This window comes from Bemisia tabaci, chromosome 8 (assembly GCF_918797505.1).
Source record: "Bemisia tabaci chromosome 8, PGI_BMITA_v3".
In the NCBI taxonomy this organism is placed as follows: Eukaryota; Metazoa; Arthropoda; class Insecta; order Hemiptera; family Aleyrodidae; genus Bemisia; species Bemisia tabaci.
This window is the reverse complement of record NC_092800.1, coordinates 34,508,634-34,536,385: the sequence shown is the minus strand read 5'-3', so window position 1 is coordinate 34,536,385 and position 27,752 is coordinate 34,508,634. Positions and strand designations below refer to the sequence as shown.

The following is a 27,752-nucleotide window of genomic DNA, read 5'->3' as shown; positions in this document are numbered from 1 at the left end:
TAAGAATGATATCGGATGATAAGAAAGATGATCGGATATTATAGATAAAAGTGTCAATTTTCTTAACTGTGACTTAAAAATTGGAAACTTGCGCCCAACGAAGTACCCATCAAATATTGTTAAATTTAACTAGTTAGTTTTTGCGCGTTCACACATTATGTTTCATAATTAATTATGTGAACTTTAAACTTTTGTGAAATAAAATTGTTTGGAGACATTTTCTGGCAGAATAAATTCGACCAGGCAAGTATTAAACCCTCAAATACGAGTAATGATAAATAATGAACTGATAGGTTTTTCCAAATCAGAATTTTCGATATTTTTCCAAATTTTTGTTGCAAAAAAAAAGAAAAATAAATGCACCGAAGCCCCTTTCGTTCCATTTACACAAATACCAAAAAAATCTCAACTTTCTCCATTCTTTTGAAAATCTCTGGGTTTTGAGGTCTCTCTTAAGACTTTTCCAAATCGGAATTTTCGATATTTTTCTAACTTTTCCTGCCCAAAAAAAGAGAGAAATGCACCGATGCTCCCCTTCGTTCCATTCAGGATCATCTACTTTACTAAGTAACAGGTAAATAAATTTAATTATTCCTTAGCTTAAAACCAAGGAAATGCAGATTCTGCACAGAATTGTACAATTAACTCAGTGCTTCAGGCGAAAGACGCCCAGCAACCAAGACACTTTAGATAGTGAAATATGGCAGCATGTAGAATAATCTATCCCCTCCCGAAAACTCGATACAAATCGGGACATAAATGCGTTTTCATTCATGCAGGAGCCATCTCGTGGGCCCCCGTTTCCTTGTTATCTTTGCTTTTGATCGAAGTCCTAGTCGAGAACCGAGGAGGCGGAGGTTAATAGCGATGAAGAGCAATACAACGTCAGCCCCTCCGCCCCAGAACCGCGTAATTACATCGGGATTAGACGGAAGTTAGGCGGTTTTATGATGATGGTGTTGAGATGACGAGGGGTTGAACGATGCAAGTGGAAAACGAGGGTCCTTGCAACGCCGCACGCCGTGCTTACACCCTTACAACCCTCCCCGTCGTGTGTAGTCTACTTAGTACGCCGAGTTCCGCCCCACTTGCCTGGATATGTAGAGATTATCAAACTCTCACCTATTTTGTGTTAAAACAACGTTTATTTAAATTATCTCAAAGAAAATTTGGGAAAAGGAAAAAAAAAATACTTTGAGAACTTGTGACCGTGCATGGAAAAAAAGACCCAATAGTCTACAAAAACTAAAAATTGAGATATTGAAACCAGAGCATAACAACGGCCAAAATGCGAAACCACGTATCGCAATTGCAATGGTTCAAAATTTCTGCTTTCATTTTCTTTTTTCAAAGAGAAACAAGCCAAATGTTTTGCTTTTACAGAGGAAAAAAATCAAGGAAGTTTTCAAGAAATTATCTTGTCTAGTTTTCCAAAGATAAAATAATGCATGACAGGAACTCTGCGACGTCACAAACGCAGATACGTGGCGGTTGTGGACTTTGATCATCGATATGGAATTGTTCTCGGAATATTTTGAAACGAGAAAACTCTCAAAAATGTCAATCCAAACCAGAGTCAAAACTTACAAATTGCACCACATATATGATTTTTTTAAAAAAGCATAAGTTTAGCTTAAGCATAAGTTTTTAAAAAAACAGCTTTTGAAGTCAGATGCAGAGTTTCAAAATCTCCTTTCATACTTAATTTTTTAAAAGGAGGTCCAATCAACAGTACGGCTTGAAATTTTCACATAATACCCATCACACCTAGAACAAAAGTCGCTTGAAAAATGATGTTGGGTAGTTTTTCACGGAGAATATGAATATGACAGGAAAATCCGCAACGCCGTAAACAGAGTTGCGCATTTCTGCAGTTTCACCATCGCTATAAAGTTTGGTTAATGCCGTCTAGTTGACAACCTCGCAAAAGCAGGATACGAAATGCAAAGGAATGCCTTGTTCGACCTAGGCCCAGCGAGCCAGGAAATTTTAATTCCATCCGTGCACTTTTCAACAAAGTGTGTCAGAAAGTTGCTTGCCGTTTCACATTCCTGGCTGATCGTTAGTGCAATAAGTGCCAGACAACGCTTACAGAAACGGAAATCCTTACGTTTCGTTCTCGTTATGCGCCTCAGCAAAGGAGTGCACCAGATGAGAGCAGAACTTATTTCTCAGCACTCGTTTATTAAACTGAAATCTTACAGAACTAGACGTAGAAAACAGGTTGCGAACACTCAGTTCAAATGAATAATTTGGTGCTTCTACGAGCGGAAAATGCTCACAAAATTGAAATTAGTTCTTGATAAAACCGGGGGAATTCGAGATCAGGATTAGACTGCTCGCACCCTCCCAATTTTCTCTGAAGCGGACCTTTCAGCCTTTTTACAGAGGATTGTATAAGGTTCTAGTCTGATATTAAGTTTCCAATTTGTTTGCTACGACTAAGGATAAGCATGACCCATAAAGTTGTAGCATCATTTTGTAAATTTTATGTTTTCATACTCTTATTTTTACTTTCTCCCCTCCCTTCCGAGTGAATGAAAATTCTGTGTCATCCTAAGAACAAAAGATGCAATTTCATCATTTTTTGGTTTTTAAAACAAGCAAGAAATTGCCAGAATTTTACTTCCGATTTATAACTTTATCTGACTTTACATTTGGACACATTGAACCAAAATCATCCTGATTGTATTTCACGTGCCTGATTTTCTTGCTATTTTTTTCACGAGGCACATGAGTGACCCGATGCCTCCAAATTTCTTTTGAATTTTTTGTCAAAAATAAAAAAAATAATAATATTCTCACAGAATTTCGAGTCAGAACGTTGTTTTATTGAACCGCGTTTAGCAAAAAGGAACCGAGGCACATCAGCTATTGTCAAATTTATCTGGGTAATTTGATTTTTTACTAGAGAAAGTTTGTGCGGATTCCTGTGAAAATTTTAAGGAATTTGCTTCGTGCTAATTAGAAAATTCACCCAAATTTGCACAAAAACCCGCACAACCATTTTCATGTAAATGGATTGCCCAATTAAATTTGTCAATCCCTGATGTGGCTTGGTTCCTTTCTGCTTGACGCGGTCCAATTTTAGGTTCTACGAAAATAAAACACATTAGAAAATTAGGCAACATCGGATATAGTTAGGCAGATTCTAGTTGAAGTCATCCAATTGCAACTGTGTTCAAAATCCCATTTAGGTTTTTTTCCTTTCTTTTTTTCGAAGCCCTTAATGTGGACAGATTCCTACCGTTTCATGGCGTCCATCTGTCATAAAGATGATTGCCGTGCGGCGTGAAGTAGTGTTGTTACGCGATAAAAAATGTTTTCAAAGAGAGTATAAATTTTGTTGCCTACTCAGTATGAGGCCGAGGGCGTAACGACTTTCCACCGACCACCGTAATCACAAGATGCGCCGGCGAGAGCACCATACTACGGAAGAACACCGTATGAACATTCCAGTGTTGCCAGATTTCATCCGATAAAATAGTAATTTTCCAGAAAAGCTATGAACGATTTTTCTTGAGATTTTCAGGTATGCTAGATTTAATTGTGTGTAAAATTCTCTGAAAAATTGGAGGGGAAAAAAATGTATAAAAAGTCGAGGAATTTTGTATTTTGATGGGGGAAATTTGCCAACGCCGGGAGGCTCATACGATGTTTTTTTGTGAGAACGGCAGGAGTGCCCTGGCGAAAGTGCTCAAGCTCAAGAGGCGATGCTTTTGATTTGGACGCATTTCTGCCAAACGGAAGTATGTGCATTATGACGTGAGCCCTGTTCTTCACATATTCTTATGGGTCTCATGGCTCATGTCTCAGTGCACATAGTTCTGTCTGGCAGAAATACGTCCATTTGTGAAAGGATGAGTCATCGATGGGGGGAGAGTCCCGTCTTTGTCTTCGGGCATGCAGGCTCAGCTGCGACCCCTCACAAGTTGTCCCTCCCCTAATTTAAGGGCATAACTGCACCGTAAGATGATCCCTGTTGTCCATATGACTGGGTGTTTTCAAGGGCCTATGTGAAAGTCGGTTACGTCTTTTTGTCAAAAAAAGTGGCAGCTTATACGTCACGTCCGGGAATGAGACCAGAAGCAAAGTTCAGATCTCTTTGTTTCCGCCTCTAATGAGGTTATACTTTTCTTCTCGCCAATTGGGCGCTTTTTCTTAGGTGCTTTGGTCGCGTTTCTTTTCTTTTTCGGTTGTCCCTGACGCTTGATTAAATTCTTTGGATGTTTACGCGATAACAAAGGGATCGAACTTCGGGGTGTATCAATGGTGTGAAATAAAGCAATGATGAAACTAGACGAATTTATAGCTGAAGGTGGTTCTACTCTGAAAGAAAAAGTTCGATTGTATGAGCTGAAAGTTTGGTGTTTCACATCGATCGAACTATTTCATCAGTCAAAGCGACATTTCAGTTTGTAGGTCCGGACGTTCAAATCGTGTGATCGAATTTCTGTTTTCAGTTCAGCTCAATCCAAAAGTTCGATCTTCCGAGTTTGACTTGACAAACCGAATAGTTTGATGTAACAAACCAAATAGTTCGATCGACATGTGACGCCGAAAGTTCGGCTCATACGATCAAACATTTTGTATTTCGTTCTTAGCACTTTTTAGAGTCACTCGACAAATGGGCCACATTTTGGCGTTTAAGCTAGAGAGAACGATGTAGACATGAATTAAATAAAAAAGGAGCTATATGCATAGGATTTGAGTGCTACAAAATTTCTTTTGATTTAATCCATTTGCTTATAGTTCCTTTTAGTATAAATGCTTCCTTATTGCAATGAGAAACTACTGTGGTATTGCAATATTGCTAAGATAGCGCAACTTCTAATTTTATCCCAAAGTATAAACAAAATCATATTATTATATTAAATTTACAGTGTGATCATCTTATTTAATCAAACAATTTTTAGGTCTAATCAGGAATGATTTAATATTTAGATTTTTCTGACAACAGAAAAGAAGTTATACAATTTTGGCAATACGGCAATACTAGTGGTTCTTCATTCTAAGACGTAATCCCATTGAAATCCAAACGCAGATCCATGAAAATTCAAACGCAGATCCATGAAAATTGCGAAAGATTGCGATTAAGATGCACTGCGGTTTTGGAATTCCAAGATTGGAAAACTATCCAAAAACAAGGAGGTTGAAATAATCCAATATAGAATTACAAAACGTACGAATCTGTAAAGTCAGAGAAAGTCGTGAATTCTTGGTTTGAAAGTTTTTGGAAACTTTAACTGCAGCATACTTCACGCGGTACGTAATTACACTGTACGAATATGAATATATATGAATTGATTGAAATTGTTACAATGTCCGCCCACGTCATCTTCGGAAAGTATACTAGATAGTGTGCCCTCTCGCCTTGCCTCATCTATTCCGCGTCAAACGCTGCGATCAGTGATCAAAATATATGATACAACTATTTTAACTTCCAAGTAGGTCAAATTGCATGATCATGGAGATGAAGGGGCACCGAGTTTCCCGCTAGTATTCTCACTCGTCCGGATTCCCATTCAACTGTTTTAGTGCCTCATTTATTTTTTTCGGTTCTTGTTACATCGTACCACTATACATATGTTTGTAATGATCGTTTCACTAAACATTGCTCAACATTTTTTGTTTCAGAAAACATATGGAAGACTGACTTAGATATACTGTGGTCTCATCGAGACCGAATGGTGATGTTGAGTTTTATGACCGCGTCGCCAATAGTAAATTCATCGTTTCTATCAACGGCTGTTCCGACAACGGTTTCAGCGCCACGGAGACTCGCCGTGTCGTTAGGGATCGATCAGCAAATAAATGGTGAGTCATAAGTCATCTCTCGGTCTCGAATTAAAGCCCATCGGCAGATATGAGTGACACCATGAGGCATCATTCATTTTGGTTTCGTGTCAAATGGTTGCTCTCAGCACCACCAAATATTTTCACGAGCTATAAGAGAGTGATGAATTGCTGCTAGGATATAACGGTGTCAGATAAAGTCATCCTTATTTCTATTTTATTTTTATAGGGCTCCGCCCCTATTTGTGACCGCCCAAGCGAGAAGTGACTTTAGTAAACAAAAAGTGATTGGTTTCAACAAGATTTTATTTTTCGAAGGAAACTTCAAAACAGAAACCCGCGGAATAAGCTTCAAGTAGTGCAGATCACTTATCACCCAACAGAAATAGAAGAGTTGCATTTTCATCAAAAAATTTTAAGACGTGAACAGGGCAAATTTTAACTTTAGACAGCTTTTACTTTTAAACTATGTTTTAACTGCAACTTTCAAACCTCATACCTCCTGTTTGGGTCGACGTTTTTGGTTTATTTTAAGCCAAACTTTTTGCAAAACATTCCTCCATATAGTAGTGTAAATATCTAAATTTGGAGTTTTTTGGTGCACTTAATAAAGCCATTTTTCCCATGGACGATCAGATTTTCTGATTCTGTTAGTATTAAGGGCAATGACGATACACCGCGGTCTTGAAGCAAAAAAAAAAAAAAATGCGAGAAAAAATATACCCAAAACCGGTTTGCAAGGGGTGCGTCTATGGTACGTGTGGACTTAACATCGCGAAAAATTAAAATCTTTGTTGATCCTCCCCAATTTGAAATTTTCACAGTGAATGCAAGTTTTCTACTGATCCGTTTTTCTTACCTATTTATCCATTGAATCGGTTTTGATCGGTTCACGTTTCCATTTTTCGTTCGATTCGTGTCGATCGAATACATACCCTCTCGTTACACGCAGACTACCTATACTCTTTTTTTGTAAATGAACAATTCGCCTTCAGCTGCGTCTGTAGCAATTGTTGTTACGAATACGTTGTGCGTGCTGATTTCAGTTCATTACATACTTGACTCTCTGAAGGCGTTTTATGTGCGAAAGTAGAGCACCCTGTCGGAGAACAAACGAAGTAGGGACTGAGCGATTCATCCAATCTCACTTATGTTGTCTCCAACAGGGTGCTCTACTTTCGCACATAAAACGCCTTCAGAGAGTCAAGTATGTAATGAACTGAAATCAGCACGCACTACGTATTCGTAACAACAATTGCTACAGACGCAGCTGAAGGCGAATTGTTCAGTTACAGAAAAAGAGTATGATAGGTAGTCTGCGTGTAACGAGAGGGTATGTATTCGATCGACATGAATCGAACGAAAAATGAAAACGTGAACCGATCAACACCGATTCAGTGAACATAGGACAGATGAGTAAAAAAAGCTGATCAAAATCAGTAGAGAACTTTTTACTGTGAAAATTTCAAATTGGGATATGTCGAAATTAGGATCAGCAAAGATTTTGATTTTTCGCGATTTTAAGTCCACATGCACCCCTCGCAAACTGGTTTCGGCTATATTTTATGTCGCTTTTTTTTTTTTTTTTTTTTTTTTTTAACGTAAAGACCACTATGGATACTGCGATCACTTTTCAAGCTGCTCATCGATAATTTTGACAGACAATTTGGCTGAAGATATCATTAGTCGCCCAGTGTCAACTTTGGGCGATTTCTGTTTTTAACCTTAAGAATTGATATTTTTCTTTGATATAATTGACAGGTTTCATAAGAAAGGACCGACCACCTTCTTTCACCAAAATTTTGAGTTTTGGGCTGGTTCGAGTAAAAGTTGCCCAACTCAAAAGACGGCAAGTAAAAATTCAAATTTGATAGCGATTATAGGTAGTTCGAAGGAACTGAATTCTTGATTCTATTTTCGCAAAACGCATTTACTGTCGATTTTATATTCTGCGACTTGGATTTGCACAGAGACGGGGATCTGGGGCACGCTCTCGGCGGAGTTTTTAAGCTACGGATCGCTCTGTTCGTCTACGCGGTGAGATACCCGGCCGTTTTCTGGAACACCAACAAGTGGTTCAGCGTCCTCTTCTCGTTTCAGTTGTTCGTCAACGGATTCCAATCCATTCTCCTCTACACCGGTGTTTCCATCCTCTACAAGGTAAGCCTAATTCCTGTATAGCTAATTCGTCGCTCCTCTGACGTAGCGTACCTCTATTTTCACGTGAGCACCGGGAAATATACCTTTTATAGTTATTATTTTATAAAATCATCAATTAAAATATACCTTTGAGGTAGAATAATATACACATAAGTAATATAGTTAGTAATATTTAAGTGCCGTACATGAAACAGCACTTAAATATATTAAATCAATAGATGAAGAGAAGATATTTAACCTAGTATATTTTATTTTGCATTTAAACTTAGTTTATGTTTTAGTTTTAGTTGAAAAGTTTTTCGAGAATCCCCCATAAAAAGACCACGAAATACAACTCTCTATTGGTAATAATATTCATTAAAGAGCTGACATGTATTTCAACGTGTATTATACGCTTGTTTTCAATTCGCCTTCAGCTGCGTCCGCAGCAATTGTTGTTATGAATATGTTGTGCGTGCTGATCTCAGTTCATTACATACTTGACTCTCTGAAGGCGTTTTATGTGCGAAAGTAGAGCACCCTGTTAAAGAACAACAGAAGTGATATTGAATGAACCGCTCAATCCCTACTTCGTTCGTTCTCAGATAGATTGCGCTACTCGCACACATAAAACGCCTTCAAAGAGTCAAGTATGTAATGCGCTAAAATCAGTACGCACAACATATTCGTAACAACAATTGCTGTAGACGCAGCAGAAGGCGAATTGTTCAGTTTAAAAAAAAAGTATGATGGGTAGTTTGCATGTAACGAGAGGATGTGTTCGATCGACATGAATCGAGCGAAAAATAAAAAAGTGAACCGATCAACACCGATTCAATGGACGAATAAATATAAAGCGCATCAAAATCAGTAAAAAAACTTGCATTTACTATGAAAACTTCAAATTGCGATATCTCGAAATTAGGATCAGCCAATATTTTGATTTTTGCGATTTTAAGTTCACACGTGCCATAGACTCACCCCTTGCAAACCGTTTTTGCATATATTTTTGTCGCATTTTTTTTTTTTTTTCTTTTCTTCCATGATCACATTGTACGTTGACTAGTTTTCCAAAGAAAAATCAAAGCACGACAGCAAATCTGCAACATCGCATGCGCTGGCATGCTATGATTGCTATGCGACGTTGCAGCTTTGCTGAAAGCTGCAACGTCGCAAAGGGAGATATCGATGGTGAAACTACCAAACCACGTATCTCGTTTGCGGTGTCTAAAAATCTCCGCTCTCATTTTATTTTTCTGGAGGAGAACAATTCAATATCATTCCTTGAAGTTTTACAGAATTTTCCTCGCTCTGAGAAGAAAAATCACGGAAGTTTTCAAGAATTGACGTTGAGTACTTTCCCATTTAAAAATTAAAGTATGGCAGGAAGGCTGCGACGTCGCAAACCGAGATACGTGGTTTGGTAGTTCACCGTCGATATGTGGTTTCGCACTTCGGCCTTCGATGAAAATAATGAAACACATCATCTCTTACGATATCTTTCTTTTTATAAATGGTAGCACGGAATTATGGACCTAACGATGAATTTCTTTTGGGAAACTTTCAGATCCACGTTTTGGGTCCCTCGGAGATGGTGTCACTGGTGCGGCACATCGCGGGGCGAGCGGGGCTGGGCGCGCGGCTCAAGAGCCCTTTCATTCTGAACACGCACGTTACTCTCGCATTGTTTGCCATGTCGACCATCCTCCTTCTGTTTTCAAGTCATGTCCTCTACCTCTACGGCTACGGCAGGTAAGATCCAACATCCCGTCCTCCAGCAAAACAACAGTTGCCACGTCAAGGTTAATTGTACGGAAAAACGGAGAACTTTGCGGGCACACGTTAAAAATAGAGTCCCTTTATACCAGAGTTAAGACAACTCACTTTTGGTTGGCTGAAAGTGGCCTAAAAAAAAATCCAATTCTGATTGGTTCTCGCTCATGGAGGCCGAAACGAGTGCACCAAGATGACAGTACCTCGAGTGTGAACAAGAATAATGAAAATATTACCTAATTGTAGATTGTCAAGAGTGAATTGTTATTTCCATCGGTCCAAAATGAAAATAGATTAAGAAATTATTCACAAACCAATCTCATTTTCTTTTTAATTGATCAATTTGTTGATGTTGTTGTTTTTGTGTGACAGACATCGCAGGATTCCTGGTCCTTATCCCTCAATATCGTTCGTTTGGGTGCACTCGTTTCGGCCTCCATGGCCAGCCAAGGCCGGCTGCCAGTCAGCTGATAATCGAGTTGTCTTAACTCTGGGTACAAAGGGACTCTAGTTAAAAATTGGTCAGTCATATGCACAGTAACAACGAGTGCACTGGAAAAAAAAACACATTGGATCTAGAGTCAGACTCTTGAAAACATTGACAAGAAAAAATACTCTTGATTCAATCGGATTTTTGCTTGAATCAAAACGAAATCCGCTTAAATTAAGAGGCTTGGTTCTTGATTTAAGCTAGATTCTGATGGAATCAAGAGTACTTTTTCTGTACCGATGTTTTTAAGAGTCTGGACTCTACTCCAATGTGTATTGTAGTAACAATTTTAAAGAATTCATAATTATGGAGGGAGGAGGGTCTTTTTCCTTCCAGGCCCCCAAAATGATCGACATTTTCGGCCACTTCTCCTTGTGTAACCAAGTAGCACAGATTGCCTTAAGATTGCAATAAGTACATTGTAAAAATATTGCAATTCCACTGAGTGTTGTGTATGTTGCCTAGCTCCTATTTGAAGGGGCCCCATTTATTGAAACTTATCGCTTCAAAATGATTGAAATAAGTTGCAATGTTTCATTGCATGCATATTACACATCTTTCTGACACATGGAGCTCATTTTTCTGAGTGTTTCAAATCGGCATAAATTGACTAATTCTTGTAAAACGATTGCAATTTAATGGTAAAAAAAAATACAATTTTACTGAAATCAAATTGCAATTTAATTTCAATATTTTCGTTGCACTGTGCTACTTTTAAGTATGTGGATGAAGTGTAACAACTGCTACTAAGTGGTGATGTTACCTCCGTTTCGTCAAAAAGTGAATTTGCGGTTTTTTTTTTTTTTTATCCTGTAAGCTTCTAGGGTTCCTCTAATAACTGAATCAGTGAGAACGAAAACACACCAGCTCGGTTTCTCGAAAATGCTCAATTTCAAATAGAGACAGCTAATTTATATAATGGTCATTGCAGTTAGCGCATCTGTTCCAACTTGGACATTTCAAGTGTTCATGAATACTTGTCTTTCGGCAGCAAATTTTTTTTTCATAAACTAATTTCTTCACCTACTGCGCAGTATTGTGTGTGTCTTGATTATTCCCATTTTTCCGAGTTGGTGTGGATTCGTTCTCACTGATTCAACTCTTCCAGTCACCGAACACATGCATGACAATGTACATTCGTTAACATGAAGTCTCGCGAGCAGTCCAAAAATGGGCATTGGATCTCAAATGATTCCAATCGGTCTCAAATGCCAGTATCCATGATTGAAAAAGATTTTTGAGCAGGAATACAATTTCCCAGCGGTAAAGATTAAACTTGGATTTATAGGAAATTTAAAATCGCCCCACGAGGCATCCCTGCGTTGGCATCAATCCCTTGGCTGGCTAATCCCCAGACTTGAGGTACCCACCTGTCACTCCTCCTCCTCCCGGCGTCGGGCGGAGGGATTTCCGCCTAGTCATCCTCGCCTGAAAAATCAACAAACCAAAGCTTCATCCCCAGGGCCAACAAAAAGCACCTCAGCCAACGGCGCACTTATCTGCACGCCAACGCCGATCCGCCTTCAATCTCCGCTGATACCACCCGACCAACCTCTAATAATAGTGCTATCAAGCGATGAAATGCGTCTCGCGGCTTTGGAAATCTGCCGTGCTCAGGAAGAACGCCGTATGAGCCTTTGCAGGTTGCCAAATTCACTCAATTAACCATGAAATTTCTAGAAAACTTTTGGATCAGGGTGTCTACACACTGGGAAAAAAAACAAATTGAATCTAGAGTCCATACTCTTGAAAACATTGACAAGAAAAAATACTTTTGATTCAATCGGATTTTTGCTTGAATCAAAACGAAATCCGCTTAAATTAAGAGGCTTGGTTCTTGATTTAAGCTAGATTCTGATTGAATCAAGAGTACTTTTTCTTGTCGATGTTTTTAAGAGTCTGGACTCTAGATCCAATGTGTTTTTTTTCTGGTGCAAGTCCGGAATTAGCACTGATTTTTTAAGGGGGGTCCGGAAGTATTGAAAAAGTGCAGAAATTCTGCAAGAGGTCCGGAATTTTTTTCATTTTTTGGTCATTTTTGTCTCAATTTGAGCGAGGTATTCAAATTTTTGAAATTTTTCGAAATTCGTCGAAAGGAGGTGCTGAAAAAATAGCTGAGTTTTTCTGTTGCGGAGGTACTGAAATTTCTGGGAATGCACTGAAAAAGTACCTCAGAAGTACTGATTTTTGGCCAGCCGGTTTTAGTAGACACCCTGTGGATACTTTTCTTCTAGTTGTGTACTAAATTTTAGTTGCAATTTAATCTAAAATGTCTGGAAAAATCAAGGGAAAGTACTCGTAACATTCCTCGAGAATAGTATTTTATCTGGGGAAATCTGGCAGCGTTCGGATGTTCGTACGGTGTTTTTCCGTGACACTTCAGATATCTGGTCATGAACGGAGAGTTTTCCGACAGCTGAATGGAACGTTTGGGGCGTTTATGGCGCATTTTAAACATTTCTGGGATCGCACCGGATGAGGGAGGATTGCGGAGGAATTTGAAGGGAAATGAAACATTATTTCCAGCGTTGAGATAGCTTTCCAGCGGCGAACTAGCAGCGATTTTGTCTCCAAGCTCGCGGCACGCCGCGCCGGTTCTATGACTGGCGAGAGTAATTACTTCACACGACCAGTGTGTAGTTTTAAAAGTCATAAATTAAAAAAAAAAATTACACGATACACGAATTACTCCGCCAGGGAGCTCTCCCGGCAAGAAATCGTTCACCGCCCGCCCGCCTGGAGAGCCGCGGCGTGCTGACAGCTCGAAACGCGCACTGACGCCTACAAACCTAAGTGGCTACTTCACGCATTGCGCAATGCTTGAAGTATCCCCTTAGGTTTGTAGGGGCTACTTCACGTATTACGCAATGCTTGAAGTATCCCCTTAGGTTTGTAGGGGCTACTTCACGTATAGCGCAATGCTTGAAGTATCCCCTTAGGTTTGTAGGCGTCAGTGCGCGTTTCGAGCTGGCAGCACGCGCCGCGCCGCAGCGTGCCATAAACTTGCCCACAATTTCTAGGTCAGGGCATTAAAATGTAGGCAATTTGACATTAAATTCGAAATTAGCGACTCCAAAATCAACAGTTACGAAACTTTCGTGATCTTTCAGTCTGTATCGCACTTATTTCTTCCTATTCTTGAGTTTTGGACCAAAGTGCGCCTCGGGCAACGGCTATCAGTTTCTATTATAAGTGTTATAACCAAAATTATAACTGTTGGAATCAATTTCTCAGTGATAGACAAGTAAACTACATCTTTGTTTAATTCTATAAATCATGATAATTTGTTCCCTAAAATTACAGATGGAATGAGAAGAAGAACTTTTCTTATCTTTTGATTACTTCTTTTTTTATCTTTATAGTTAAAGATATTTTGTTTAAATTAATAATTATCTTTATTTTTAATGAATAGCCTGTAGTTACTATATTCTCCCCTATTCTGAAAAAAAAATCTCGGTGTACGTATTTACTAAGAAAAGAGTAAAATTACCAAGAATTCAGGGATCTATTTGATCCCAGTTATTTCTTGGTAAAATTACCATTTATGAAATTGGTAATTTTACCGAGAAATCTCAGTAAAATTATTGAACTTTCTCGGTAATTTTACTGGACCTTGGTAAAAACGCCAATATTTTTTATCGACTGTGGTAGAATTACCGAGATAAAATGGCAAAGTTACCGGGAATCGATTACCAATAAAAGTGGTATTCTTACCTGAAAAAAACAGTGAAAATACCGGTTTTTAGGTAAGCTTACTAGTCTGTCTTGGTAAAATTACCAATAATTGGTAAAAAAAGTGAGATGGTAAAGGTACCAATGGACCTTGGTAAAAATGCCGAGAATTTTTTTTTCAGTGTCTGCTCAATCGCCCATCGACTTGAAGGTTTATGTTTTTGGGTGCAGGTTCAACGCGTTCCTAAACCGGGAGAAGGCGCGGCAGGTGATCAGCATCCGGGAGAGCGACTCGAGCCGCGGGTGGGGCTACTTCACGCACTGCGCCGCGCTGAGCGTCCTCCTGGCGGTCGTCGTCTGCGAGGCCCCGCTCGTCTACGACTTCTCGCTCGTCTACCGCGGGAGCCTCGACATCGCCGTCCTCGTCAGCGTCCTCGGCGCCATCCTCCACGTCTTCCTCTGGGTCCTCCTCTGGCTCATCCTCACCATCAAACAGGTAAAAATCCAAGCGACGTACCTCACACTGGTTTTTCAAAAAAAACCCGCACCTATCGTTCAAATAAGGGCAACCAACTCATGAACATGAACACAGCCGTGCTAAGGAAAAACGCTGTATGAACCTTTAGGCTTTGCCAAATTTCCTTTCATAAATGCGAATTTTCTGGTAAATTTATGAACAATTTCCTCCCAATGTTTCGGATAATTTAGTTTGCAATTTTACCTAAAGATTCTGAAAATTTAAAGGAAAAGGATTGCATTTTGCAAAAAGGAACCACTAGCATTGCAATGATGCTAAGGTTGTGCAACTTCATCCTTTGCAATGAAATTGCGGCAATTGTGAAAAATTATGAAATTTAGATGGTAATTTTTGTCTTAAATTTACAGTTTTTAGCGAGTAAAATAGAAACTATTAAGGATAATCGGGTTTTCCTCCAAGACAAAAGAAGTTGCACAATCTTAGCAACGTTGCAATGCTAGTGGTTCCTTTTGCAAAGTGCAAACCATATGTGTAACAGGGCTCACGTCATAATGCACATAGTTCTGTTTGGCAGAAATACGCCCAAATAAGGGCAACCGACTCAATGGAACATGAACACTGCCGTGCTAAGGAAAAACCGCATGGACCTTCAGGCTTTGCCAAATTTCCTTTGATAAAACGCAAATTTTCTGGTAAATTATGAATATTTTCCCTCCCAATGTTTCGGATAATTTAGTTCGCAATTTTACCTAAAGCTTCTGAAAATTTAAAGGAAAAATATACATGACTTTCCTAAAAAATAGACATTTTATCGAAGGAAATTTGGCAACTCTGAATGTTCATACGGCGTTCTTCCTTAGCACGGCAGAATGGGGGAAATGGGGGATTGTAGGTGATACTCATGCGGAGCCGATCCGTCTGGACCTTGATCCATTACCATCAAGTCGAAGGGAGACCGTTGAAGGCGCTCTGAGCAACTATTCTGCCTCGGAAGTATTGCACAGTATCAAACGAAATTGAAGGCGCACTAACGTATGTAAATTGACTGGTGTCGTTCACCACTGCGTTCTGTATCCGTTTGTAAAATGAAGATTTTGTTTTTGTTTAAACTATACCAGAGAGAGTTTTTCATCAAAATTTCAGCTTCCACTTTTTCGGCACGACTCGAAAAATTTTTCCGCTGGAATTTCTTTCTCCGCGGATCGAAGTCCCTTTTTTCTGAAAAATCATGAATAAATAAATCACGGAGAAAAATTAAATTGGATTTTCTCCCATTATTCACAGAGTGACTATTAAATTACCAGAAGACGGTGAAATTACGGGTAATCTTCGGTGATCGGTAACATCGAGAATTTCGGCAGAACAGGAGACAAGCTCAGCGTTACGTAAAAAATCTGAGCCATGCTCGGGAAAAAAACTTTGAAATAAACGAGCAAAATATATGAAAATCCCGCCCTTCCCGAATGAATCTTTTCACACTTTTGTTGCTTCTTCCCGTCGCATCAACTATTTCTGCGAAATATCTCCAAAAAAACCGAATTTTTTTTCAAGTTCTTTTCTCAGCGTTTTCTTGATTTTTTGAAAATTGGTATGACCCTGGAGGATAAGGCCAGCGTTACGTAATTCAACAGGTGGGTGTAGGCTGTAGGGCTGCGTTACGGGTGCGTTACAAGGAAGAAGGGGGGTCAAAAATCGGGTAAAGGGTTACGTAATGCTTGAATTGGACGTATTCATGCTAAAAGGAACTATGTATCACGCAAACCCTATGTACATAGTTCCTTTTAGCATTAATACGTCCAATGGAGATGTTGCAAGTGTGAGGAATTTGCGATTTGACTGTTGATTCTATGTAAAGTTCTCGAGAAACACGACGTGCCACTGGTTTCTCTGAAATCAACTCCAAGCTCAAAAAAACCTCTCAAGTTGAGCCAAAATGGAGGGGATATCCACGCTATCCTGTGAGTCCAGTCCACCTCTACATCAAGACAAACTCTCCATGCAAAGATAGGGAGCAAATACATTGACAGGGCTGCCACTTTATTTGGGTACTCCAAAAATGAAAACACGGCACCACTGCTAATGTATTTGCTCCCTATCTTTGCACGGAGAGTTCGTTTTGATGTAGAGGTGGACTCTCAGGATAGCGTGGGATATCCCCTCCATTTTGGCCTCAACTTGAGACTTTTTTGAGCTTGGAGTTGATTTCAGAGAAAACCAGCGGCACCATCGTGTTTCTCGCGAACTTTACACAAGACTCAACAGTCAAATCGCAAATTCCTCACACATGCAACATCTCCATTGAATGAAGGAAAAGCGTAAACTTGCTTGAAAATGTACCCTCTTCCCTGCATTTTTCAGGAATGGGTATTCAAAGTGCGAGTGACGATAGGGCGGGCGGCGGTTCGGTCGGCCAAGTCGATCAAGCTGGTGACGGACGTGGATCTGATAGCCTCGACCGCGGAGGGCATGGACGCCCCGCTCCTGGTCGTCGGCGGTGGCACCACCTACACCGTCACGGACACCTCCCCCAAAAAAGCAATCATGAGTCTAGTCAAGAGTGCCAACTCGGAATCCAACGACAAGAGTCCAGGTAAGTTACATCACCCTCTTTTTCCATGCAGCGGGCTGATTATTAAAATTGATAGACAAAGCTATAGGCAAAGTAGACACAGAAGCGATCCTATTGGTTGAAATGGGTGGTTCTTATAGACCAAGGAAGTAAATTATGGTCTAAATTAAAGGTTTTACACAATCTGATTGCGGTGGACGCACGGGTCGTGAGTATGTTGGAGTTTTTTTTTCGCCAACGTGCGTTAAAAATAAATGATTATGTAACCTTTAATATACCTACAGTACATATATTGAGTATTTCTAAAAGAGAAGAAGAAATTTCACAGTTTCGAAAACACTGTAATCGCACTGGTTCCTTTTTATTACCTACTAAAGGCGATCCAATTATAAGAGATTATGGCCGGCATGAATCATTAAGGATGGTCAGAACTGCGGCATATATTTTTCATTGTAGCAGTCTCAATATTTAAATTATACGTTAAGTTAAATTTCCCGCATGAAGCTTTCTTGGTCTAGAAAGCCGCCGTGGTATATCACACGATGGAATTCGACACGACGCGCGACGTTGATGTTTCAGAATGCAACTAAACTTGCTCAACGGATGTCCTTGTTGCATATTCGAAAACTTGAAGGCGTTTCGGTTGTCCTTGCGTTCACAGCGACGAGCCGTTTTAATATTGAATATTTCCTAATTTCCGAGGATCATTTGCGCTACTTTTTAACTATCTTATCGTGAGACAACTTCCTGAATTTCACCGGGGGAGAGGAAAAGAAGGGAAGCAGAAAAAGCTTATTCTTTGCCATTTTGGAGAATTTTGTGGGAAGTTTTTTTTTTTTCAATTTTCGATAAACTAATGGTTTCCTGTTCAATTTCAGGCAAACCAACTACTTTAACAGATGATGGCGAGGAGCAAATCTACTGGTTAAGGCCGAAATCCAGAACGCCAAAAGGATCTCCAGATTCTGAATCGTCGGATCGAATGGGTTGGCTAACAAATAAATCCTGCAGAGTTGCTGTTGACTTCAACCAAAAGTAAGAGCAAATAAGATCATCAGTTGTATTGATAATGAAACTGATTTTCTGGCTATGATAATGAAAATTTTTCCAAATTTTTTGTGCCTCCTATTCATAAGCTGTCTTCGACCCAAACCAAAGCTACACAATGTAATGAAAATACTGAAGTAATACTGCAATTTGATACAGTAAAATTGCAATTATTTCACAATGAAATCTCAATATTTTTACATCATTTGGTTAAAATTCCGCTCGTTATGAAGATAAATAGAATGCGTTTTATATGTGAGAAACGTAGACAATTATGATGCGAAAAAAGTTGCAGCCAGTTTCAATTTTGCCGCATTGAATTTAAGAAAGAGAAGCCCCTTCAACAAGTGAATTGGTAACATACGATACGATAGCAATAGTTTTACCGTGAAATTGCTATTTAATGCAACATCTGTGCTACTTATTGGTAGCAAACATATTTTTAAGGTAAGACCCTGCTCAATGGTCAAAATTTCCATGACCGTGTTCCTAAAGATAAAAAATTTTAAAAAATAAGATCAGAGCCGGATTAAGGGGGTGGCCTCATGGGCCGCAGCCCATGGCGGCAAAGTTAAGGGGCAGCAAATTTTGCAATTTTTTTAAATGCAGGTAAAAAAAAATCGGATTCAGAAAAAAATTACAAACAAGAAAAGGTGACAAAATCTCTCATTTCCTGAGAGTTCATTAATTTCTAATTTTGTCGTATTTCGGTGATACAAAAGACTGCGCACCTTTAATTAGTTGAGTTAAGAGAGAAACCAAACACGTAATTTGGCCTGGAGTGGCGTGGCGCAAAGAGAAATGATGACGAGGACTTGAGATGAAAAGGAGAAGCCCTCGACGCGGCGGTCGGCATGTAACTTATATTAGCGCCTACGAGACTGCATGAATACTTCACGCATTGCGTCAAACACAGTACGGTCAACAGCGGTCAGCGCGGCGTGAAACGCACAGCGCCTACAAGACTACATGAATACTTCACGCATTGCGCCAAACACAGTGTGGTCAGCGCGGCACGGCGACGGAAGTTAAAATTATTAAACCACATTTATGTTTGTCTTTCTTAATTTTTTAGTTCATTTCTTACAAATGAAAGGCCTTGTCCCCACAGAGATAGGTTTACGGAACTGAGCTTCCGCGCTAAGTTCCGTGAACTTTTGCTAGTAGTGTTGACAGGGCTTACGCAAAAAATGTATCCAACACGAGTGAACACGTCTGATGCACCCTTCTCCCTCCGGCACGTTCACTTGATGGTTTTTATTGATGTTTCAAAATGAATGAGAAGAGGGCGGCAAAATACAGGCGGCCCATGGGCGGCAAGTAGGTAAATCCGGCCATGAATAAGATAAAATTGCTGTCTTTTGAAATAATTTATCATTATTTTCATTTTCGGCAGATCTGATGGAGAGGTGGGCAAGAAGAAAAACCGCCAGTCAGGTAACTTTGATGATGATGGAGACTACGCTCGTTTAAGAGAACTTCCGCCATTCAATGGAGTTCCTGCTCCGACAGAGCAGAGTGAAGACACAGGTTCTGAGGACAATAAGGTGCCTTTTTAACCACCATTATTTTGGACTTTCATGCTAACTTGGTTCACTTAACTTGATTTCTTTTTAATTTTTTTTACTTTGGCAGTACATTTCATTTTTCATATTCCCCTCCCGGTCAATCTTCTCTCCAAAGAACGCCAAACTGCAATTTATTCGGAGGCTTGGATGAAATGCTTTGGGCCAAAATTCAATCATTTTACATGCTCTTACATATATGTACATATTTTACCAAATTCGCTCTCACCATTCATTTTCAGTTTCCCGAATTTTGCAGAGGTGCTAATGTCCTAAAATAAAATTTAAAGCTCTTTTAATTTTTTTCATTTTTAGTGATCAGAGAACATTAATTAACTTTCTAAAATCCCTGAATCCTACATTCCTCTCATTATCATTCTGAGCTCCTAATGCCACCCCTCTCCCTCCCCTCTGGGACTTATTCATAACTGATGTCTTGCTGTTAATACTTGTAAGAAAATTTGCAATTAGGAAATATAAATTAGCTCTTCCACAAATTTTTTAGCAAAATCGATTGAAATATTTCCAAAAAATTAGCGCTTTACAGTACTACATCATGCAGTGCAATGAGTGTTCTCTCCCTCAGTCGCGCTGACGAAACCAACCCTTCCTCTTCTGCATGACATAATTCATAAACATGCTCCCTCTTCGACATGTGAACTTAAAGAATTTGACATTGAAATAAAAATCATTAATGAATTAATGTCATGTGAGGAAAGTGGTTGTTGAACTTGGTGTGAGAGACATTGGTGTTTGGTTGCAGCTACTGGACAGAGTGAGGGACGAAAGTGTAACGTACGCATCTAATAAGCATCCCCAGCCGCACCCAAAGGACTACGAGGATCCAAGCCCCCTCCTCACTCCAGAACCGCAAGACGATTACCTACCTCCCCCTCCCCCCATATCACCAGAACCAAACTCACAACAAAACACGAGTAATGATTCACAGGTAAACATCTTACATGCATGCTCTCGCTTTCTGCACTAATCTTCATGAGTCTCACACTATGCACCAATCATACCTTACTTTCCTTCATGGTCACAACTCACTCCTTTTCCAGGAATTGGCAAGCTTAAATTTATGGACTTCATTTTACAATAAAAAACCACTATCTCTAGCTTATCCATAAAAGCACCTACTTATTTGCGCAGGGAAATAAACAGCATATATGTTGTTTCTAAAGTGAGTCAAAAATAGTGGTTCCTTTTTGCGAAATGTAGTCCAAATCTCAGCATAGGCTGCGATTCTATCATTTTGTATTAAACAAATCTCACCAGGCCTCAAAGCCAGTAAAATCCCTCTCACACTATCTCTCATACTGTTGTCCAACTCTCTTTTTCTCCTTCTAGTGTTTGATTCCTTCCTGTTTTCGCCCTTTTTGGTATCGTGTTCTTCTGCTTTCTGATTTTGCTCTTTTAGGAAACCAAACGAAATTACTCTTTTGTGAAAAAGCTTCTTGTTGGTTGGAAATTCTTTTTTTTTGTTTGCAGGAAGTTACTAAATAAGGTAGTAACTGCTTGGTAGACTATTTATTGCGGAAGAATTTTACGAATCGTTTTCAAAGAAAATGACTTATTTGCTTTTCTTAATTTCAAATGATGAATGATTTAAAAACAAACAAAAGTCCTGATCATTAAATTATTTTTGTTTAGGAAAAAAATGTAGATTCGTGGGATTTATACATTATCGCCAAAAAATGTCAGGAAAAGACAAAACTTCCTAGATTATCTGTAGGAAGTTTTGGAGGTGATTTCAAAGAGGATACAGCAATGTTTACACTTGTGTGTATCTTTTCGTTTTGTGCGAGCTTTCAGAGGTAGGTATTATGTAGAGCAGAAATGCAATGTTAAATCTTGACCAGGAAAAAAAAAATACTTTTGATTTGACAGGGATTACCACGGTGTTTGCAGCGAGCAGATTCAGGTATGGCACAAGAAGAGCTGACGCCCCGCTCAGACTCGATCAGTACAGTAGGGTCAGGAGGCTCGCCACCCGACTGCAATGGCTCCAACAGCGAGAGCTCCAGCGGTGTCCACTCCAACTCCAGCCACAGCAGTGGTATCGGGAGCCAGGGGGACAAGAACGGCATCGGCAGCTCAAGCGAGGCGGTGCACCGATGGAAGGCTAACTCTTTGCAGAACAAGCTCCAGGCCATGAACAACAACATGATGAACATGGTCAACAGCCGGCACTCTCTCAACGAGCCCCTCTACAGCTCTGGAGTCTACCGGCCGCAACAGATCTACGCAGCCACCAACAAGGGCGCCCCTGTCATCAATGAGGTACATTCATGTTTTAACAACATTTGTTAGAATCAGGGCAAACGAAGGGGAAAACATGACTTGCCAGCAGTGTTTCAAAATTATTGCTCATGTTCAATCCCTCCGAGAAAATATTATTGATTGAATACTTTTCATGGGATTTTTTAAGAATGATCTAGAGATGCACACAAAATTCTAGGCGATGACGATGGTTCGTTGGTTGTCCTTTAGATGGGTAAAATATCATGAATCTGCAGGGTTGCAAATCAAGATACATTTATCCTAGTTTCACCCTTAAGAAGAAGGCATAAGTGTTTTTAGAAATGAGTCAGTTTCACCCTTTATAAATATATGTATCTGCCAGTCATACTTCTCTTTCCTTAAAAATACACCTTCACTTTATTCCATTCTTCGCAATTAGCCTTTTATTTTTACTTTTAACAAAATCATAATAAATGTGAACTAAAGTGTGAAATACCTAAACACTAAAGCACCATGCAGTTTTGAAAGTCGCTCCATACTCTTGGATACCCTGAGCATTCATTGACTAAGATGCACTCAACTAAATGGCTTAGTTTTCAAGTTCTCACTAAGCAACGCGGCTCTTGTACGCAGTTGTATCGGTAAGGTAAACGCACACCAATAAATTTAATTTTGTGTATCGCTAACAGGTTACGCATAATAAATGTGGCGCTTTTTTAGAACATCTTGTCTAATTTTTTACAGGTTGCTGAAGAAAACACAGTAGTAATCAGGCGGAAGCCGATGATCAGGCCAAAAACAGCCGAGATCTACCAGCAGACGGGGCCACGCGATGCCTTCGGACGATCGACAAATATCCGTCTCACATCGTTCATGGACTTGCCAGACTCGAAAAAATCAATCTCCACCATGCCACACTTCCCAACACAGCCGATGGGCGTCTCATATCCAGTTTGTTCGACAATGCCTCTGCCCGCGCCCAACCACCTGCACGCTACAGCTCACCTCGACGGAGGTGTCAGCTACAGCTCGTTCCCCCGACCGAGGCAACATACCACCATCCCAGTCCATCACAATGGCGTTCGCCTCTTCAATCCCAACTCCCCTTGCAAGAGGATCCTACCTCAGTCTCAGTATCAAGTTAAGGCTCCTCTTAGGGAGAATGGTCACAGCTGCCCTATGTCTAACTACTCACACAACCATCACACCTTCCCGCAGTTACCGATAAATGTTGAGTCTGCTACAATTCAGCACGACTCCAATCATTTTAACTCCCTCGTCAAAATCGAGAGCACAGCAAGGTCGTAAATTGACGTGGGAGCGGTGATCAAATGAACTTCACTCTTCAATTGGCGACTACAATTTCAGGTTCATCCATAAAAACACTTACGTGTTTAGGGAAACTAATGGAAAATACATTGTTTTTGAATGAGCTAGAAATTGTATTGCCTTATTCAAAATGTAGTCCTATGAATAGAGGTAGCAAAGGGTGGGGAATCACGACCAGGAAAAATTCAATGAAGCTGAACTCAGCATAAATTTCCGTGGTTTGAAAAGTCGGAAGAATTTTGAGGGCATTTGTGTGGAAGTATCTTGTTTCTCCACACTCTGCTTTGTTTTGTATTGTTGAGTAGAATAAGAAATTTATGAGAGGTAGGTTCATGCATCTACCTTGTGCTTTTTAAGACTTGTGTAAAGACTGTACATTTTTTACCTTTTATTTTAAAGAAAAAAGAGAAGATCACTCGGAGAACCTTTTGCAATATTGACTGAGCTTGCATTGTTGTGTTCTAAACTCTAGTAACTAGGGGACTCTATTCGAAAATAACCCACTTTACAATTTTAGCACTTGGTATTTGGCTAAACTTCTGAGCTTTTCACCACTTTGCATTAATATTAGAGGTCCTATCGATGATACCTTTAACAGTTTGAGAAATTTCAATCAAAGATATCACTTAGTTATATCATTTTTCAATTTACAAAGTGAAAATCTAAAACACAACAATACAATCTGACTGGTATTGCTGAATAACATCCAAATGAATGATTTTCAGAGTACGATGTGTAATTAATCTAGTCTTTTACTTCCCTTGTAATTGTATGTTAGAATTAAATAAATATTTGTATTTTTAACGTTATCTTTTTCAGTCATCAGCATTTGAAAAAAATTTAAGGAGGAAAGGAAGAGAGTTAATCTTCTTTGGTCTACAATGAGTGAATGCTTGTGAGAAATTTCAGAGTAACAGACCCATTTAGTTGAATGATGATTCATTTTTTACTCCACAAGTTTTTAAATTGGTAACAGAATTATTTTCAACTAACGATCTTTAAGTATCAAAATGGAGACTCTCATTACCTTTAATTTGAGTCTCACGTCTAAACTAATTATTGATGTGATCTAACCCTCAGTCTACATGAGTCAGTTTATCTTTTTAATTGAATGGCATAAAAAACTTTGGTAAAATTTCTTCAGTTTCAGTGGTTTATGTTCTCTTGCACAAATGAAAGCTTCATTTTGTGAAATTAATTGTGATTAAAATTGGAAAGGTCTTTAGAGTGCCATAATTTTTTATTAGGTTTTCACTACTTTTTGTTTGCAATCGGGTGCTAATAAAAAACTGCCTCTAGAGAAACCCTCACCAATTCTTCCTTTGTGAACGCCGGACAGGTTGCAAAAGAGAGGACCATTCCTCTTTTAGATAATTAAAACAATTTGGTCTTGTCTTATTATGTGTTATTTTTTACTTCTTTTGTAATTAGTTTGTACATAAAATTTTTTGTAAATATTGACTGTACTGAAGAGCACTTTCCCAAGATTAGTGAAAAATGTTTGGAGAAATTCTGCACTGAAAAATTTCCTCAGCTCAGGGAAGCAGTAAATCTACCGAAAATTTGTATTTCAGCCTCTTTCAAAAAACAATTGTATGATTACACAAGTATGATTCATTCAATCACTCACATTTCAATGCTTGACTGCCACATATTGATCTGTCTATTTCGGTGTCTCTTAGAATACTTCAAGGCTTTTTATTTTAATCTAAAGAAGAGTAGACCTATATTTTTTGCTCACTATCTCTCAATTTATGAGTGAAAAATAATTTCTTGTGTTGTACACACAGCATTACTAATGGAGCGGATTGAACCAGAAGCCGCCTAGAACAGTGGCGTGGCGTGAATTGCGATATATCGATTGATATGTAATTTAAACCTATGGTAAAGAATCGATTATTAAAGTGTTCGCTGCGAACACCCTGTTTATCGATCCTTTTCTATAAGTTAATGCAACAGATCATTCAATATGTATGTCGCAAAGCACGCCACGCCACTGGCCTAGAAGTACATCAGACATTACCAAATTTCCTCTCAAGTTTTTTGTTTCTTAGATAGAAAATTAAGGAACATTCCCCTTTGAAATTTTGAGTGTACACTCTGTGTATTTTAAGAGATATTCACAGAAAGGCTCAAGGCGATATGTTTTTAAATTTTCTGTTAAGAACATAGAACACCAGGGAGAAAATGAGGCAAGGTGAATTGGACTACATTTTGCAACGAGGAATTACAATCTCTGGCTCATTTTAGAAACAACATACGTGTCATTACTTTCTCCATGCAGATAAATGTTTCTACGCATGAGCCAGAAATCGTGATTCCTTATTGCAAAATGCAGTCCAATTGCAGTTACACTGATTTCAGATAAATCCGTCACATTGTATGCAAATGCATACTAATTGGACTTTAATTTGCAATTGGGAATTGAAATTTCTGGCTTATCCGTGAAGACACGTATGATCATAGGAAAAGTAATGGTACTCACGTTTCTATTCCCAGTCAGTAATTATAGTTCTTAATTGCAAAGTGTGTTCCAGTTCTTGTTGGTGAAGCATTGAGTGTTCCGTTATAAGTTTATGGTAAAATTATTAGAGACTGCACATTTTTGCTTCTTTTTTTTTTTAAAAAAAAAAAAATAAAATAACGCTATATTAAAGAATTAAAGTGACCTCTTGTCATACCTTACAAATGCAATTTTATAATCATATAAAAACATATATTGTACGTATCATAACTTCTCATTGTTTCTATGGACTTCTCACTGTCAGCTTAACAGTCTTACACTATGGGAACTTTGAATTTATTCTTAGTGAGAGAGATCTCTTTTTATGAATTCAGGAAGTTAACAGTCTTTCTTACCTCTAAACTTAATCTTTCCGAAGAGGGTATTTCAAAATTTTGTTAAATGAAGGGCTGATAGACAAAATCCATTCTGAACCATTTTTGCATCTATCTGTCCTCCAGAATTTCATGAATGAAACAAGTATGCACACCAAGGAATGTAAAAAATCAATGTCTGCGCTCGATGACAGCAATTATTGGCAACAAGTTGTGCATAGACGATTAGAAGGCATCATTTTTTTCGTGAAATTATCTATTTTATTGGTCTCAGTCAAGAATTTCCTTTAACCTATTATTCTTTGCTTTGGAAAAACTGTCCCATGTTCTGCCAAAAAATTCTTTCAGGCAAAGGAAAATTTAAAAAAAATCATTTATTCAAAATTTGTCTACAGCCCGATTGCGAAAAACCTTCATAAATACGTAAGAAGAAAATGGAATGAAAATCTCACCAGCACATTGAATGACAAGCCGGAAATGACTGTTTCTATTCATTGTTAACATTCCAATTTGTCTCTTTATCACTTCTCTTGTACCTTGGCATACCTAACCATTTCATTTCTTGAAAAGTTCCACAACTTTTTATTCCTTCATAAAATCAGCCATTGACATTCTTTTAATCCTATAAAAAGTAAAGAGGATTTTCTCTTTCATTATAAGGATTAAAAATGAGATGAACAGAGGTGATTTCCGAAGAGTCTTTTGTTCCTTCTATTTACGGAAAGGAAATCTAATTTTTTTAAGCCACTCTCCATTGATAAATTTAAGTTAACGCACAAAATAGTAAAGCGAACAATAAAATTTACCTGATTTAAGAATCTCAAAGAATTATCTACATAAGAAATAGTATTTTTTTAATCTTAGTGCAGTTTATTTTTACTTTTGTATTTTTACAAGATTTTTTTAGGTAAGGTATCTCAAGAAGAAAGCATTTAACCAAGAAAAAAAGGGCTAAGGTTATTTTATAATTTTAAGTGCTATCAGAAACAAATTAGTTATACTTCACAAAATTACCGATGGAGCTACTTTGTATGAATTCAAAAAATATTTAATGCTAGTAAACTTTGAGGAAGTAGAAATTGCAGAAATATCAAATGTTTTTTAATAAAATCTTTTTATAAACGTAAAGTATTTCATATCTGACATTCGGAATCATTTATTGTAAATTTAGGAATACTTTGCCATTGATTTATTGATTTTTTAAGCTTATCAAATGTGTTTACAAAAAAAAAAAAAAAAAAAAAAACTAATGAAAAGGAGTCATGGCAAAAACTAAATGACTTACTAAAAGAAAATAAAGAATTATCCAAAGTAAAGTTTGAAATCCTTTGTTTTTAATTTTGACCTTCTCTTTGAAAATTAGGAGCCTGTAAGAATCAACAGCTGCTACAAGAGAGCTCAAGTAACAAAACCTCTTGAGCTTCGGTTTCCTTTACCCATCAACATTCCAACAGCTTGCGAGTTTTTGACAATGGGGCCTTTTTATTAATAAACGCGGTCAATTAGTATATTGTGATGGAGCCTATAAAGAAGGAGGTGGGATTTCAGACATCTTGGAAAGAGGTTAATGACGTAATTTGGTTCAGATTTTTTTTCATCAACTTTCTAAAAAATGGGGTGGTTTGTGAAAAAAAAGTCATGCTCCAAAAATTGTTTGTAATCATGTGTTGTGTTATCTTGCACTAAAAACTATGCTTGTTTTGTTTTATTTTCCATGCTTGGAATTTCGGATTTTGCAGGAATATTGACGCCATCGTATCCACTCACGGAATAAATAAATCGGAAATTGCCAGTCCCTTTGAAATAGTTGAG

The 27,752-nt window shown here is 38.5% G+C and overlaps 1 protein-coding gene across 1 annotated transcript in view; it reads left to right on the top strand.

Moving 5' to 3' along the window:
- tinc (transmembrane protein tincar) overlaps nucleotides 1–27,443 on the top strand; it is a 269,869-nt gene extending 242,426 nt beyond the window's left edge. Inside the window, 11 exon segments of the mRNA XM_072303701.1 lie at nucleotides 5,638–5,817; nucleotides 7,767–7,774; nucleotides 7,777–7,956; nucleotides 9,503–9,687; nucleotides 14,102–14,366; nucleotides 16,707–16,938; nucleotides 17,796–17,952; nucleotides 19,361–19,511; nucleotides 20,293–20,478; nucleotides 21,420–21,812; nucleotides 22,518–27,443. Of these exon segments, the coding sequence (XP_072159802.1) occupies nucleotides 5,638–5,817; nucleotides 7,767–7,774; nucleotides 7,777–7,956; nucleotides 9,503–9,687; nucleotides 14,102–14,366; nucleotides 16,707–16,938; nucleotides 17,796–17,952; nucleotides 19,361–19,511; nucleotides 20,293–20,478; nucleotides 21,420–21,812; nucleotides 22,518–23,081 (2,501 nt within the window). The 3' untranslated portion in view covers nucleotides 23,082–27,443.
- The last annotated feature ends 309 nt before the right edge of the window (nucleotides 27,444–27,752 follow it).